This window comes from Nannospalax galili, unplaced genomic scaffold (genome assembly GCF_000622305.1).
Source record: "Nannospalax galili isolate Female #2095 unplaced genomic scaffold, S.galili_v1.0 scaffold743, whole genome shotgun sequence".
Classification (NCBI taxonomy): Eukaryota; Metazoa; Chordata; class Mammalia; order Rodentia; family Spalacidae; genus Nannospalax; species Nannospalax galili.
In genome coordinates this window covers 1,226,091-1,243,037 of record NW_008349552.1, presented here as the reverse complement: position 1 = coordinate 1,243,037, position 16,947 = coordinate 1,226,091, and the positions used below count along the sequence as shown (strand labels likewise).

At 39.2% G+C, this 16,947-nt stretch overlaps 1 protein-coding gene across 1 annotated transcript in view; it reads right to left on the bottom strand.

The window, feature by feature from the left end:
• Positions 1-945: 945 nt before the first annotated feature.
• Positions 946-16,947, bottom strand: part of Ccdc80 (coiled-coil domain containing 80) — a 36,779-nt gene continuing 20,777 nt past the window's right edge. The window contains exons 4-8 of the mRNA XM_008846998.3: positions 12,887-13,023; positions 12,312-12,460; positions 5,757-5,860; positions 3,101-3,181; positions 946-1,445 (exon numbers count right to left, since the gene is read on the bottom strand). Of these exons, the coding sequence (XP_008845220.1) occupies positions 1,099-1,445; positions 3,101-3,181; positions 5,757-5,860; positions 12,312-12,460; positions 12,887-13,023 (818 nt within the window). The 3' untranslated portion in view covers positions 946-1,098. The remainder of the gene's footprint in view (positions 1,446-3,100; positions 3,182-5,756; positions 5,861-12,311; positions 12,461-12,886; positions 13,024-16,947) is intronic.

The following is a 16,947-nucleotide window of genomic DNA, read 5'->3' as shown; positions in this document are numbered from 1 at the left end:
CATCTGGTGGGGTCTCCTTGGCCTCCTTGATCAAGAGGACAGGTGACCCACCACCATTATAGGATATTTTGAGAGATGCTCATAGTCCCCTGGAACTAGTTGACCTAGGAGGGCAAGGAGCAAAAAGTGTCCTTTATGTCCCTCTGACCAAATTATTATAGGCCTCGAAGTATGTCTGTTAAACATCCAAGAAGTTCCACCAGTCTAGTATTTTTAGATTTATATTGGAGGGACTGGATGTCTCGAATCAGCTACTCAGGGACTCTCCAGAAGGTCAGCATAACCCTTGATGGTTAGAAGCACTTCAGAAGCCTCTGATGGATATTGCCAAGGTCCAAGGAGAGGAACTGGGAGGTGGATATGCTGGTCCCTACTAGCCATCAGGTAAACCTGGCCCTGGAACAGTGGGAGGGACTGAAGATGGTCCCAAAGCAGGGGTATGGGCACAGTGTGATTTGGAACGTTCACCCTGGATGCCTAGTCAGGCTCTCTCAGGCAGTCTCCGAAGGTCTGGACCCCTATTAGCCAGCAGGGAAACCTGCTTTGGCAGTGGGAAGGACTGCAGATGTTCCCTAAGCAGATGGATGAGCATGTGGCAATTTGGGAAGCTCAGCCCAGGAGGCTGAGTTAGGTGCTCTTAGGCTAATATCTAGGCTGATATTTCAAAAACTGTTAAGAGGCCATCTCTTCTCTGTTGTACCTATCCAGATATTTCCTAAAAACATTTGTACTGTGATTTTTAATTTTTTTAAATAATCATAGTTTTCACTTACCAATTTATGTGAAAAATAAAGACATAAATACTTCATAGTATTTTGTAAACCAAATAACTATTATGTAAGAAAAGAAGCATACTATTCCTTTTTTAGCACTGCCATCCCTAATTAGAGAGACAATTCTTTAAAATTTCTTTGTAACTTAAAAGTTTCAAAAACAATTCATGAGTAGGGGAAAGTTTACTATTTCTTTAATCTTGGAAGAACACTGAAAGAAAAGGGCAGGGAACACAGTGTGGAAGACTTCCCTTCTGTAGCTGGCCATGCACAGCTTTAGCAACTGAAACGGAAACTGGCTGGGGTTAGGGTTACACGTTTTTGTTTAATAAGGGTATCCATGGTGGTAACTTTCATGATGTCGATAGTCATCCTGGTAGCCATCCTGGTATCCTTGGTGGTAACTATGGTAACCATAGCCTGCATATTCATCTTCTGGGCAGCGCATCCCCAGTGACTGCTGAATGGCCATTTCCTGTCTCCGAAGTTGCATGGAATCAATTAAGTCATACACAATGACCATTGACCACATAGGAGAAGGATACCAAGATTTGACGTTTCCATCTTTTCCAACTAGAAGCATGGAGAAGTACTCTGGGCTCACTTGGAAATAGTTTCGGATATCTTTCACCAAATGGGCTGGTACATCTTCCCGCTCAACAGTGGAGCTCCCTAGAATAGCATTGCAGTGGACGTTAGTGGAGTCAGAGCTCATAGTTATACCAAAGCAAGGTGAAATCACCATGAACATAGATGATCCATTAACCTGTTCTCTTTAGCTCAAAACACAGTTAAGTCTATTGGGGGTTTCCTTCTAGAAATCGAATGCCCTGCTGTTGTGCAACATTGTTAGTGTCAAATGATGAGGCAATTGGTATCTCTTCTGAGAAGATTATGAAATATAAAACTCATGCCTTAAATTAATCCTGCCAACATCAACGTCTTTAAAATTTGTCACTGACAAAGACGATGTTTCTATTTCTAAGCTTATTTCCAATTAGCTTACTTCTTTGCAATTAGTTTTCCTTTCAAGAAATAGTAGTTTATTTTGTTGTTGAGGGTGAAAGATAGCAATTACATTAAAATCTAGATGACCGGATCTAAACTAGTATCATGAATGAAAAGGGAAAAAAAGGAGAAAGACAATTCCTAGGGATTCTATTCTGGTGCTGTTCCAGGTATTCCACACACTAGCATTTAAAAAGCAGGGTCATAGAAGGTCTAGATATGTTTACTGAAACCTTCAGTCAACTGTCATTTTCTTTTACTTTCTCCGAGCCTTTAATTACATTTCCTTATCTGTTGAAAGGAAATCAAGGTGACATAAACATATATCACATGGAGCATACCTGCAGATCTGCAAGCTCCCCTATATCTACCAGTTCTCTGAGGCCTGACATGATTAATGTATCATTCTACTCTCAACAGGGAAGCTTCCTTATGCGCAGATGGTGATTAACACAGTCATACAACTGGCCAATGTGCAGAGAATAAGGCTGCAAAGTGCGTATCCCAGAATAGGACACCTATATCAAACTTCTGCCTGTCAAGGTTCAGGGATCATTACAGTAGAGGAGATGGAAATGTTATAAGAGCCGGAGGTGGTAGATGACCACAGGGAAACAGTTTTCCAGACAACTGGAAACTCATATGAACTCAGAGCAATGGTGACAGATTGGACAAGACCCACATAAGCTCAAATCAGGCTGAATCACAGCATGGATGTGGGGAGGTGAGCAAGAAACCCCAACCCTGGCAGAAGAACTATTGGCAACCAATGGGTGCTTAGAGGGGAAGGGTCAGTCTTGTTTAAGGGTGAGACTCTTGGTGGGTTGACCAGGCTCCAGGGGATAGACCCACATCGAGGGTTATTGGGGATAAAGTTTGACTCTATAAGCCTATATATATTAGAGTACATAAAATTGGGCTGGAGATATTTTAAGCGGTGCCAATAGGGTAAGAGACCTAAATTTGATCCAAATACATTGTATGAAATTTTCAAAAATTCAATTAAAAATTAGAAAATCACAAAACTATCATCAGATTAAATGATAGAACATAAAACACTTCATAACACATAAAGCACTTTATAGACAAAGCCTTATTTTAGTTAAGAAAATTGATATTTTTACTGTTAATTTGAATGATTTTTATATCAAAACCAATATTAGTCATTGTCCAACCCCTCCCCCATCACATCCTGTGCACACAAGCATGCTTGCATACATACACAATGTACTTTTGAGGTATACCCCCGATTGCACGTAACTTACTATAATTTAATTAGACTTAATAGTAATTCATAGTGTTTCAAGATAACATATTACCATTAATTGGGAACAGTTCTAAAACTCCTCCAACTTCTTCTCCAACACCCAAAAGCTTCAGAATGGTTATGTGACGCAGACCTGAAACAGAAAAAAAAGCCACAAAATTAAAGGAAGGATTTGAAATTTATCTCTTATTTCCAAGGACCTAATACTTGATGATTAAAAATATCTTTGAATTTGAAAAGAACATAGGACATAATAACCCAAGTAGAATAATCTGTTCTTGATATTTCCAAAAGACAGGAAACACTGAAAACTGTGAAAAGACCAATTACAGATTTTTAGGATTAACAAGAATCAGGTTGTTCGGGGTTTTTTTTGTGGGGGGGGGTAGACTGAAATAGAATTGGCTCTTAAATTGCTTCTCACTATAAGATGGCAAAAATGAAACTACTGAAATTAAAATACCTAACATGAGCTAAACGCAAAGATTGGTATTCTGAAAAAAATTAAGCCTGAAGTTTTCACATTTTTTATGAATAACTTCATTTCCCCTCAAAGAGAAAGACTGCAGACCCATTTATGGAGATGGCTGAAGAGCTAGTCTCAGGAAAGTTCCTTTATATCACTGCTAGGTTCTTACCCTCATCTGGAGGGTCCGGAGGGGAAACCCTTGCCTCCCATCCTCAGCTAGGGTTTCAGCAAAGAAGGGAAGGGATGCCTTGGTAGCTTGTCAGAATTCTTAAAGGATTCAGGAGAAAGAAAACAAGAAGATGAAGAACTTAGTGAGGGTCATAGCTTAGAGCTAATGATAACACCATCAATGGAGTTTGTTGCCCAGGGGACAAAATTAAAAGTTGATGTGGGAAGTGTCTCAAAGAGGAGCTAAAATCAAGAAAAATGCTATTCCTCACTTTTGTTTTTGGCCTTTACCCTTTTCCCAGAAAAGTAAAGCATTCTGTTCTAAACATTGGTGAATCATATTTTCAAGAGGGAAGATCATGAGTTTAGTTACTCCTGGAAAGCATGACTTCGTCACATTTCCTGTGTGGAACAGGCTTTCTGTGCTGAAACCAAAAGTCAAACACCACCTAATATCTCCTGAAAAGGCATTTACAGAAAAGAAGCAAACCATGATTTTCTTTGTTTTTGTGAAATGAGCCTCACTCTCTAGCCCAGGCTGACCTACAAGTCACAATCCTCTAGTTTGGGTCTCCTGAATCCTGAGATTATAGGCATGTGCCACTAAACCTGGATTTGATTTGATTTGTAATCTTATTGTGATGAATAATTAATTGCTCTAAGAATATCTTTCACAATTAGCACTATGAAGAGTTTAAAATATGCTTCAGAATAGTGACACAATAGAGTATTCTATGTTGATAGATCCCATGTTAATTTATTAACATTGATAATTGGAGAATAAGTGAAAATTTTATGAATTGTCTTACCATTTTGAACTTGCTTCCTGCCTTCTTTGTAAAAAATGTTTTATTCTATGTATATGAGTGTTTTGCTTGCACATAAGTATGTAAGTGCACCACATGTGTACACTGTCTACAAAGATCAAAAGGGGATGTACGATCCCTTGAAACTGGAGTCTCAGATGGTGGTTGGCTACCATGTGGCTGCTTGGACTAGAACTCTGGTCTTTTGCAAGAGCAGCCAATGCTCTTAACTAAACTTGCTGTCCAGCCTTATTGCCTTCTTTTGAGTTATTTCACATCATAAAATTGAAAAGTACTTAAATTTACAAGTACTGGGATGTACCTGATAATGGTCCTGATAATGCTTCACCAAACTTAAGAACACCTTTTCTTTAAAGATCAAGTACAGTTTTAAAGCTAACACATGATTCTTCCTCCTGGAAGTACCAAAATGATCCTGATTTGTCTATGTTGTAATGAATGATTTTTTTAATCGACGGCCTTCAGCCACCTCCTCCACACACTTCTAATGACTCAAAGTGGCCCCTCTGTAGTGCCACGTTTCATGGATCCCAGCTGTGACATGACCTCTATTGACACTGCCATCAACCTAGTTCACACTTTATACTCAAGCTTATAGTAGGTTCTGTGACCAGATTCAAAATAGTACTAGCACTTTTAGTCAACCCAGTAGATAAGGCTTAGTAAGACATTATGCTATTTTTTCAAAACATTGAGGGATTTGAAACAATGTGGAAAAAAGAAACATTAATTTGTTTCGACTTGGCTTTAAAAGATGCTAAACAGGCATAGTGATGCATAGCTCTAATTCTAGCACTCAGGAGGAGAAGGCAGGAGGATTTGAAGTTACATAGTAAGATGCTTTCAGAAAAATAAGGTTCTATTTAGTATTTCTCAGAGCCATACTTAATTAATGGAGATGTATCCAATGACAAGAACTAATACCCAAGTATTAAATAAGTGATGATACCTGTATTTCATCATCTTGAGACATTTTTAGAAAGAAATAAAAAACAAATAATACAAGTAAAGCAGTAGATACTGTCAAACATTTCCATGTAGAATGTAAAGAGGGGCAAAACTCTATAGCTGACTAAAACTGCACTTTGGAAAGCAACTTTATACTCAATATAAGAGAGCATGTGTCAGGGGATCCACATCTGGACTGGAGAATATTTGGATGAGCTAAGCTTCAACGTTCCATTTCAGAATTGCTCAGAAAGAAAATGGTATGGGAAAGCAGAAATGAGGTGCTTCCCACTCACCAAAATTGCATGCCTGACCACTGAGGGCAGAGAGCTGCTGGGAATAAGCCCAGTCCTCATCATTAGGGGCAGAGATCACGAGCAGCCGCCTCCTCCATCGGAACCTGGAAAAGAAGCAGAAGGCCACTATTACTGCTTCACACAACAGAGCCCAATGTAAGAGAGCAGAGTGATGTCGCCTGTTGGTTTTTTTCCACTCCCAGAATAAAATCACTGACCATACAACTGTCCCACAGCTCCTTAAAGCCATAGAGCTGCATCACCACAGTCTTTCAGTGTTTCTGTTGTACCTTTAGTCTGCCTCCTTTGGTGTTTACATGCTATGTCAGGTATAAGCCTGTGGTCACTGTGCCTGATGAGGTCGCTTGGGGTGAAATGAATCTCTCAGATATAATGAAGACTGGTCAGAATTGTAACTGAAGCAGCAGGACTACAAAAGATAACTGAAGAGAATTAAAGGTCTAGTAGAGTTCTCCTTAGACTTTGAAGACAGCCAGGAAGTATTTGAACAAGGAAAAGGGTAGAAGTTGGGCATGGTGGTGCACACCTTTCATCTAGTCCCAGCCTTTGGAAGCAGAGGCAGGTAGATCTCTATGAGATAAAGGCCAGCTTGGTCTACAAAGCAAATTCCAGGATAGCTGAGGCTACAGAAGACCCTGTCTCAAAGACCAAAAAAAAAAAAAAAGCCTAGTTCAAGCACTCGGGAGACAGAGGCTGGCCTTGTCTACATAGTGCGTCCCAGGCCACCTGTGGCTACAGAGAAACCCTGTCTCAAAAAAAAAAATGACCAAAAACCACAACTAAATTTTAAGTAGATGATCATGGCAGGAAGAAGAAAAATGGGAGTGGCTGAAATGATCAAAGAAGGTTCTAGGAAAAATAAAGCCTCATGTACCTTCCTTGGCAGCCGATTGTTATTCTAGAAGCAAATGCAAGCTCTTAATTTTACCTTATTATCATTAATAAGAAGCAACACAAACTATTCCTATAAAATTAAAAAGTGTAAAACCTTAAACCATGGGATTTTAGTAAACTTGGCTTCTACTCTTAATATTGTTATCATGGCCAGGTATGGTAGTACACGCCTTTAATCTCAGCACTCTGGAGGCAGAGGCAGGTGAATCTCTGTGGGTTCAAGTCCTTCAAGGCCAGCCTGGACTACATAGCAAGTTCTAGGCCAGGTGGAGCTACAAAGAGACCCTGTCTTAAAAAGACAAAATTATATATATATATACACACACACACACACACACACACACACACACACACACACACATATAGTGTTTACTTCAAAGGGGTATTACAAGAATTAAACTCCAAATCCATCAATATGTTATCCATATATGTTATTGGAAAGTGTGTCTTAATTTGCAACTCCCAGCTTCAAAGAGGTCTGTCATTAGCAGATCCTGGACATCATCCAGCACAATGCCACATGACAACCTGTTTTTGTTTTGTATTGCTTTGATTTTTTCTGTTTTGTTGTTGTTTGGTTTGTTGATTTTTTTTTTGTTTTTTGCTTTGTTTTGTTTTTTTTTTGAGACAGGGTTTCCCTGTAGCCCCAGCTGTCTTGGAACTTTTTTTTTTTTTTTTTTTTTGAGACAGGGTTTCCCTGTAGCCCCAGCTGTCTTGGAATACTCTATGTAGGCCAAGTTGGCCTTGATCTCAGAGCTCTGCCTGCCACTGCCTTTGGCGGGACCAAAGGTGTGCACTATCACACCCAGTGACATGTCAACCTATTTAATTCTTAGGTCTATATGTCTTTTTATAGCTCACTTTCATGACACAGTAAGTGTTCCTTACTGAGGTTCAGGAGAAGCATGCTTTGTTTTATCCATATAGAGAAGAGGTGAGTAACTTAAAAAGTTGAATACTCTAAGGTGGTACCACAGCATAGATGGCTTTTCCGGGGCTTCCCCACCCTGCCAAATCAGAGACTCTGATACTTGACTCAGGCTTTCATGGTCCCCAATGCAGTATGAAGAGCAGACAGTGTGCATCAAGGGGCAAGTTCATGGAGTTGTCTCAAACTGGAGAAATTCTGCTTTCTGTCTTGAGTGCTGGCAACCAGAGGTTCTTAAGACACTCACTGAGCTGAGCCATTTTATTCAACAGCTTCTCTCTCAGCATCTTTTCTAGCTTCAGAGTGAACATGAGAGTTTTCAACCCCAAAGAAAATGGCCTCCTGGGGAATCTGGTTTGGTGAATGAAAGACAAGAATAGTTTGATGAAACACAACCTCTGAATGGAGGCTTATCCTAAGACTTGCCAGGGATTGCTTGCTGTGACATTACATTCTTTTCCTTTGCTTGTTTTTCTTCAAAGATAAAGAAAAATAAAAGTCTTCATGGAGGACAAGGAAATGAATGTTTTGGCACAGATAAAGGGAAAGGAGCATCTGAGACAGTCTGGAGATTCCTGGGAAACGGAACAGTGACAGCTGCTGGGTTACAAGCATGGTCTCAGAGAACTCTCTGCTTCCTTAGGAGGAGTGCCAGACTGGAGCTGGCCCCTAGCCAGGATCTAACCAAGCCAGCCTCTCTGGCCTACGTGGAGCCATTGGGAGTCCTGGAGGGAGTTATTTTGGTGAGGTCTATTTTGACTTGTTTACCTGTGTGCCCCACTGAATGCAGTCTTGATGGTAGAGGGATGAGAAGCCCTGTCCCAGACACAACCCAAAGAAGGCTGTTTTGCCTAAGGAATGAGTGGGCTTCTCACACAGGGATGCAAGGCCCCAAGCTCAGAGGTACCAAAGGAAGTAACTTTCAAAGGCTGTGACAAGAATTGTGACCCCTGAATTCAGATCCGCATTTGGGGCTCATTACTCTTCTGTCATGTCAGATTCTGATTCAATGAATCCCTACAAGCTCTGCAATGTGTTTGCTTCTTTTAACTGGCATTCCCTGATTAGTGTGCATTTGCCCACTCTTTAGGACTTCTGTCTCGGGGAGAGGTAATTATAGCCTGAATCACATTGCTAAAGACCAGACTGGCTTCAGGATCTGGTCAGCTGAAACTAGGCTGTGCACTCCCACCAACAACTTGGCAAATTTAAAGAGAAGTCCCATTTAGACACTGGTTTAGTCATAGAACTGTTTTTCAGTTTCAGGATTTCTTTTTTTTTTCCCCCTCTTATTGTTTGGGCTTCAGGTTTGAATGTTTGCTAAATCTCTCTCACATCTCCCTTGCCAAGCCAACAAAGTTTGGTAATAGGACCTGAATAGCTGATTAATACTGTTAATAGCTAGCACATATTGATTATTTGCTTTGTGATAAGTCCTGGGTTATCTATACCTTTACACTGAATTGACCCTTCATAATGATTTTAAGAACAGGCATACTTATTATTACCATTTTGCAATCAAGAAAACTGAAGTCCAGGGTGGTAAGCTAATTAGCCAAAGGTCGCACACGCAATGAGCAAAAAAGGCAGAATTAAAATTCAGGACTTTCTCACTCTTGTCTTTAAGTAACACACTGTTTCATTTTAATTTTTAAGATCAGTAACAGTTATTAACAGAATAATTTCTTGAGGGTGTCAACAGGCCAGGCACACTGATGGAACATGATAAGTATAAGCATACCCTACTTGAATGCTTATATAGATATCTTCCTGAAAAGTTACTAAACATAAGAAGATGTAAGCCTCTTACAATGGATAGAAAAATACAAATTTCATGGATCTATCTAGTTTAAAAGACTTCAGAAGTAAAATATTTGTATGTGTTTTAAGAATCAAGGAAATACCAGATTCAAACTAATAACCCGGCTGAATATTACAAGCTTTTGTAAGCAAACAAATGAAGATAAAGCCATCTTTGTTTTTCAAATTCTGAAATCCATAACAGTGAAAAAAAAAAAAAACCATGTTTTCTGAGTGTTTATAGAGAGAATGCCATTGGACGTCTGTAGGTCCAGGGCTTACAACTGGCCTAAATCTGGTGTTAAATGACATCAATGAAATGGATGGTAACTATCAGAGAATGTACATCCTGTCTGTTTTACTGGGATGGTTCAACAGGAATATACCCTGTGTGTATTAATATGTATATGTATATATAAAATGTTCTTGTGAAACTTAAAGAATTTGGCCTAATAAAATGATAACATTGAAACTCCAAATGATACCGAGTAACTGAGTAAGAAGTGTGGCTTAAGTTGAAATCTGTGTGAATGCAGTTTCTAGAGCATCTGAAAGAACTTTAAATTCATTGTATATTTGTAACATTAACCTATTAAACATCTGAATTGATTAAATATTCAGAGTTTGGTTCTTTATTTCAAATAGTTGGAAGAGATATCTTGAAATTTATAATACCCGTGTGAAAGAACAGCATTGTTGGATTAGAGTTTCTAACAATATCAAGCATCAGTCAAAGCCCTTCTAAAACTGGTGGCCAACATTTTCTAAGTTATGAATAGAAAAACAAAATTTCATAAACTTAACATAAAAGTTATTTGAGACTTGAGATCTTACATTACCTTTAGCATATTTAAAACTATTGTTAGAGTCAAAAGTTAACTACTAAAAGATCTTTCACTACCTTTAAAGAAAAAAAGAGCTATTCCTCAAGGGCAACCAAAAGCTCTCATCATGATCTTCTGAGTCAATCCTGTCCAAGCAATAACCTTGGATTACAGTTTGGTGTTTCAGTGTCCTTAGGACTGGACTCACAGACATCTGTCTTCCCAGTGGAATTCATAACCTCTTTGTAGCCATGAGTAGCTTGAAGCCTGAGTTGAATCTAAGTCCTGATGAAGTCATTCAGCTTCTATTTCTATTGTGGATACCTATACTCCACTGAGAGTCTGGAAGACATCCTAGGTTCCTTTCATCCCTAAAATCCTATGATTTTTAGAAGTGTCTTCCTTTACTTCAAAGTCTGGGTCTCTGGTATAGATGACTCACACTGTATTTTCTAAAAGACCATTAAGATAAGATAATAGAGTGTTCTATTATGGAACTCTTGGGACTGACATTGGCTCAGGGATGGGAGAAAAGTGCTTGATCTCCACTAGCCTTGGTTGTCATATAGCAGGAATTACAGCATTTAGGTCAGGGACTTGCCATGAGAATTAAACTAGGGAATGCAGGTGCATTAGTTACTTGTTGCTGTGACAGATTTCCTGACATATGCAACTTTAGGGAGGAAAGGTTTATTCTGGCTTGTGGTTTGAAGATACAGTCTGCCATGGCTGGGAAGGTGTGGTGGCAGGTAAAACTTGTGCCCAGAGCGGTGGAAGACAGGCTGCTTGCTCACAAACTGACAAATTAAGAAGCAGAGAAGGGACAGAAATTACAGTTGGACTATAAACTCAAGGCCCACTTCCAGGAGATCTACTTCCTCCAGCTATGCCCCACCCCCAAAAGGTTCCAAAACCTCCCAAAACAGTTCTTTCAATTGGAGCCAAAATATTCAAACACATGAGCCTGTGAGCCAACATTTTACAATCAAATTATTTAACAGAATGTGAAGTGCCTGACACAGAGATAAGCACACAGCATCCTTGGATGGAGGAATGGCTGGCTACTTCTTAGCATTATTTTCATCTGTAGCAGAGAGTTTTTAATGTAGATTAGTTGAGAAGTACAAAGTCAACATAACTAGTAAGATGCAAATTGAAACATTGGATGAATGATGAATCCTATGTGCTTTAATATATCGTGATGCTATATCCTAAGAACCCCACAACTCCTGAATTTGTAGTGATCCACTCGCTAACCACTCAGTTCTTGAGACACTGATGTGAAGAGAATATACTTTTAGAGACATGAGTAAAGATGTGGCAAACATTCAGCACACCTCTAGAAAATGTGTGCTTCATTTCTGGAGCCCCTCAGTCAGGAAGTGCTGTTGGGATGGCATTTATACTTTGGTCTGTGTGATTCAACTTGTTTGGGTAGATGTCTTCACTTTTGCACCTCCAAATGGCTCTGAAGTCCCTGGAGAACTTTTATCCAATATTGAGGAAGCCATGAAGAAAGGAAGAAATTTTGTATTTTTTTACTCTTTTTTTCTGGGTATACTCCTCCCAGGAGGAGGAGGGCACTAAGGTTGCCCTGAAATGGCTTTCAATAAACAATACTTCCCAGAGAAGAGCTGGACTAGGGATTCATCCTTCTCAGATCTTAAGGAGCTTTCATTGTTTTGTTGTAAGGAAGTGGAATATCAAGTGCAGTGAGTTAAATCCTATTTGAAAGTGAAGTAGACATGTAACAAAGAAAAGCTGTGTACACAGCTCTTTATAATCACCAACTGGGCAAAGTAATCCTCATAGAAGTTCCGAATTCTATACTCTGTGCCAAAGAAGAAACAAAAGAGACAAAGAATTCCAACAGCACCAATCAACCTTCATACTTGGAGCTAGACCAGATGGCCTTGCAACCAGAGCCACTTCCCGTTGGACGAGACTAAAGCCCAGCAGACAAGTGCTAAGAAATAGATAAGTACTTTCCCATTGGCACATGTGAAGCCCTGTGTTTCTATGGGATTTGCCAAGCCCATTCCAAGCAAATTTGCACTAGTCTCTTCTAGGAAAGCAAAAACGATGTACCTGGATAGAAAATTCTCCAGGGACTGCTTCTTGTCCTCCTTGCAAGCAATGCCCTCCTTCTTCTGCTTCTCCATATCTTTGATTCGGGACTGGAAAGTATCGATCAGATCAAACACAGACTTCATTGCTATTGGAACCTCATAATATTGCTGTTTAAGGAAGCACAGAATACATATAATCCATACCTTCCACAAGAAGTCTGCAGGAATCTTAATGTATCAGAGACTAGAGAGCTTGGTGATTTATACATGCTCTCGTGCAGTAGTACTCTCTGCCAATTGCTTGAAAATCAGAACCTGGGAAGCAATTGGTATATTTACAAGGAATTATTCTTAAATTCTTCACTAACAGAGATTCACACCTTCCTTGTCACACAAGCCCTAGGTTCACTTCCACGGTCCTGGCACTAAACTGGTTCTTGTTCATGGCACACTATGGAAGTAAGAAACATTACTAATACAGGGAACCAAATGAGAGATTTTCTAGAGTATTTAACGAGAGTGAAAAGGGGATTCATTGACTGTGGTCACTATTCCAAGGAATTAAGCTGCATCCCCCACAGCAAGAGCTTGTACCTTGACTCTCAGATCCACATCTGTCAACACCATGAAGAAGTCATTGTAGGTCATTCCATACTCTTTCCTCAGCTCACTGATGAGATGCTGGTCTACCAAGTCCTCGTCATCCACCACGCGCATGGGTTTCTCATTATCTTAAGGCAAATGAAAGGTGAATAAAAATGAGTGTGGCAGGACTGAATGGAGACCCTGAGTCTGCATCCAGCTCCAATTACACAATCCTTTCTAGTGTTATCTACTTAACTCATGTCATGTCTGAACAGTTTCCAGAGTGAATTAATACATGTGAAAAAAAACAAATGAGTACATGAAGTACTGAGAGACACACCTGTGAAGGCATGCTCATCTGTGCCATCCTGTTCATATTGTATCAGTAAAGAAGAATGAAAGTCGAGCCTGCTGAGCATCCCTGGAAGCTTTCCCACCCACCAGGCACCAGTCTTCATCTAAACCGCCAGGGAGCTAGACCAGGAACATTTGTTAAGTTTCATTTCCATTATACACTATTTTGAGTCTTTAACCACTGTCTTTTCTTCTTTTTTCTTTTTTCTTTTTTTTGGTATACAATTAACTTTGGAATATGTCATAGCTACAGAAGAAAAAAAAATCTGTGTTCAATCCTAGTCACAGGTTTGTTTTGGCTCAAGAAGTTAAACTCTTCACAATACAAATTTTCACAAATGAACACAATTTCAAGCAAAAATGCAACTGAATTTGTAGAAGTCTTTGGACAGTAATTTTTCAGTCATCAGCCTCCAAAAGAACCACTATAATTCAGAATAGCTGCTGAAGATGCCACTAGGTAAATGAGAATCATGAAAATCAAGGAATCCGTGGCGTTACAAGGCAAGTTGGGTGTCTGGAAAGCATTTTAATATTTCTAAGGACAGGACAGCTTTACAGACTATCCCTAACTTATAGGGGTTTGACTTAATGGTGTTCCAACTTTATGACTGAGTGAAAGTGACAGACATTCAGTAGAAAGCATACTTTGAATTTTGATCTTTTCCAAATGTTTACTCATCTTGTTGGGTAGCAAGCAATGGCTCCAGGAGCCATTCGATCTTGGGGGTAAAAATGGACTCTGCAGCATGTTTTACTGCTGTGCTGTGCCTTACAGCTTAGAGATTAGGTAATTAAGTGCATTTCTCTTTGGGGCTGGAGAGATGGCTCAGTGGTTAAGAACACTGGTTGTTCTTGCAGAAGACCTGGGTTCGAATCCCAGCACCCACATGGCAGCTAACAACTGTCCATAACGCCAGTCCTAGGGGATGGAACAGCCTCTACTGACCTCCAACATGGGTGTACTTACCTACATGCAGTCAATACATGCATACACATAAAATAAAAATAACAAATAAAATATTTAAATGCATTTCTCTTTTAAATCGCTTTTCTATTTATTATTTATTTATTTATTGTGTGTGTCTGTCTGTGTGTGTGTGTGTGTGTGTGCAGTGAGTGTGTGCCACAGCATATGTATGGAGGACAACTTTTAGGAGTCAATTCTCTTTTGCCACTCGTGGGATCCAAAGATTGAACTCAGTTTGTCAGGTCTTTACAAGAGTGTATCTATCTGCTGTGCCATCTTGCTGGCCCTAAATACATTTTATATCAGAATATTTTCAGCTTATGTTTATCGGGATATAATCAATCATAAATTAAAAGGCATCTAGATTTGTTTTTTCCTTCTCAAAACAGATGTTTCCTTCCACTCTGCTTAAAATTTTATCTTCAAAATAAGCCCTTATAATAAATGCAAAAAATAAAATTAGTGACAGTGTGAGAGCAAAAAAAGTCTATCAGTTACCAACCCTGATACAGAATAAACAGCTCCAAAGCACTATGATGCAACAGAAATTATTTTGCAGCTAAGAGATTAAGGCTAGGAGCTGGAGAGATAGCACAGTTGTTAAGAGCACTGATAGCTCTTGCAGAGGACCCAGGTTTGGATCCTAACACCCACATGGAGGCTAGCAAAATCTGTAACTTCAGTTCTAGGGGATCTGACATCCTCCTCTGGCCTCTGGGGCCATTGTACAACAGTGGGGGAAGCACATGCAAACAAAACACTCATACACACAAAAATAAATCAAAATTTAAAAAGAGATAAGACTGAATTCAATATTCATTATGTGACTGATAAAAAGGGAACAAGTATAGTTAAACCATTATGTTGGTTTATTTGATTAGGATAGTTGTAGTTTGATTTCTCCAAAATAAATAAAATTGAAAGAAGAAAGATTCTATCTTCTTTTCCAAAGTTTTAAAAGTGCTTCCTTGGGCTGGAAAGATGGCTCAGTGGTTAAGAGCACTAGCTGCTCTTGCAAAAGACCCAGGTTCAATTCCCAGCACCTACATGGTGGTTAACAACCATCTGTAATTCCAGTTCCAGGGGATCTGATATCCTCTTCTGATCTCCAAGGGCATTGCAGGACATGGATGCACTTACATACATGCAGGCAATACACTCCTATACATAAAATAAGATACAATTAAAAAAAAAAAAAGTGTTTCCTGGAGGTGGTTGCTGAGAACCATGTGAAGGCCAAGAACTGTCTGAAAAATGAAAAATGACATTACAAGGTATATATAGCATATGTCTATTTCTTCTATTGTGCCTTTTGTTGTTAACAAGATATATATTAACCTTAAAGATTGTTAGGTTCGTATTTCAGTTTGTTTATCTTCAGCATGTTGTCTTCAGAATAGAATGCAAGATGCAGAATAAAATGCATAGTATGGTATTATTCTTGGTTAAAAACAAAGCAAAATAAAATGCAATCATATAGGAATATACAACACAAAATGTCCATCCAGAAAGACACACAACTGTTAGCGATAGTTTTCTCTGTAAGTGAAATGGGAAAGGAAAGTTCAAGTGGAAATTTCAATTCTTTACATGTCTATATTTTCAAATTTCAACAAGGAATATTTACTCTGTGAATAATAATAAAGGAAAGGAATGGAGATATTTTCGAAAATAGAAAAAAAATGAGAAAGCCTAAGCAAGTGATGAAGGTCTGCATAGGTTTTTATGATATATAAAGGATGAAACAAAAATAATATATACAGAATCTTAAGATTTCTATGGTTATAGTGTAGTCAACTAGTTTAAGGAACAAAGTATATATCTAGCCAAGGTTTTTCTGAGAATATTTGGTTTGCTATGGAAGCCTTATCTACAAAGCACTTGATAATTAAAAGTACCAGACTGGTGGAACTAACCTTATTGGATGTTTAACAGCCATATTTTGAGGCCTATACTAATGTGGTCAGAGGGACTTAAAGGACAGTTTTTACCCCTTGCCCTCCAAGGTCGACTAAGTTCCAGGGGACTATGGAACATCTGTCAAAACGTCCTGTAACTGTGGTGAGTCACCTGACCTCTTGTTCAGGGAGGCCTTGGAGACCCCACGAGATGGACTTGAACCAGTGTCCGGTCTACAAACAAGAGGGTCAACTCAGAGGGAACATCTCACTCATGCTTCCAAGTGAAGCCAGACATGGTCAAGCAGGACCTTTGACTTATCTTCACATAGATGGAACTGGTAAAAGAAAGGAGCCAGGGGCTCCTCCCAAGGCCATGTAATGCCTGAGGAACAGATGCTCAAATGACCTTAAGTATAAAAATAAACTGATTTATTTTGGCCAATTGTGTGGTCTTAAACACCACAAAAAAAGGCCAGCCTGGTCTACATAGTGAGTTCCAGGACAGCTGGGGCTACAGAGAGACCCTGTCTCAAAAAGACAAAAAGAAAGTTATTTAGACAATTATTTCTCATTGATGATTTTGTTCCTAACCAGAAAGTGATGCTCAGGTGTAAGACTTCAAATATTGGTCTCCAATGCTGTAGTGCCCACCTGTAGCTAATGGAGACAACCAGCTATTGTTCTAAAATGATGGACAAATTTGTTTTCTTCCTTATCTAGAAGCCTTTGAGAGGGAACTCACACTGATTCTAACCACTCCAATAGCTATTGAAATACCTGAAAGCAAATCCTGAATCCATCACTCTAGAGTCCAGCCTTGGAAGACAAAAGAAAAATGAGGAGGA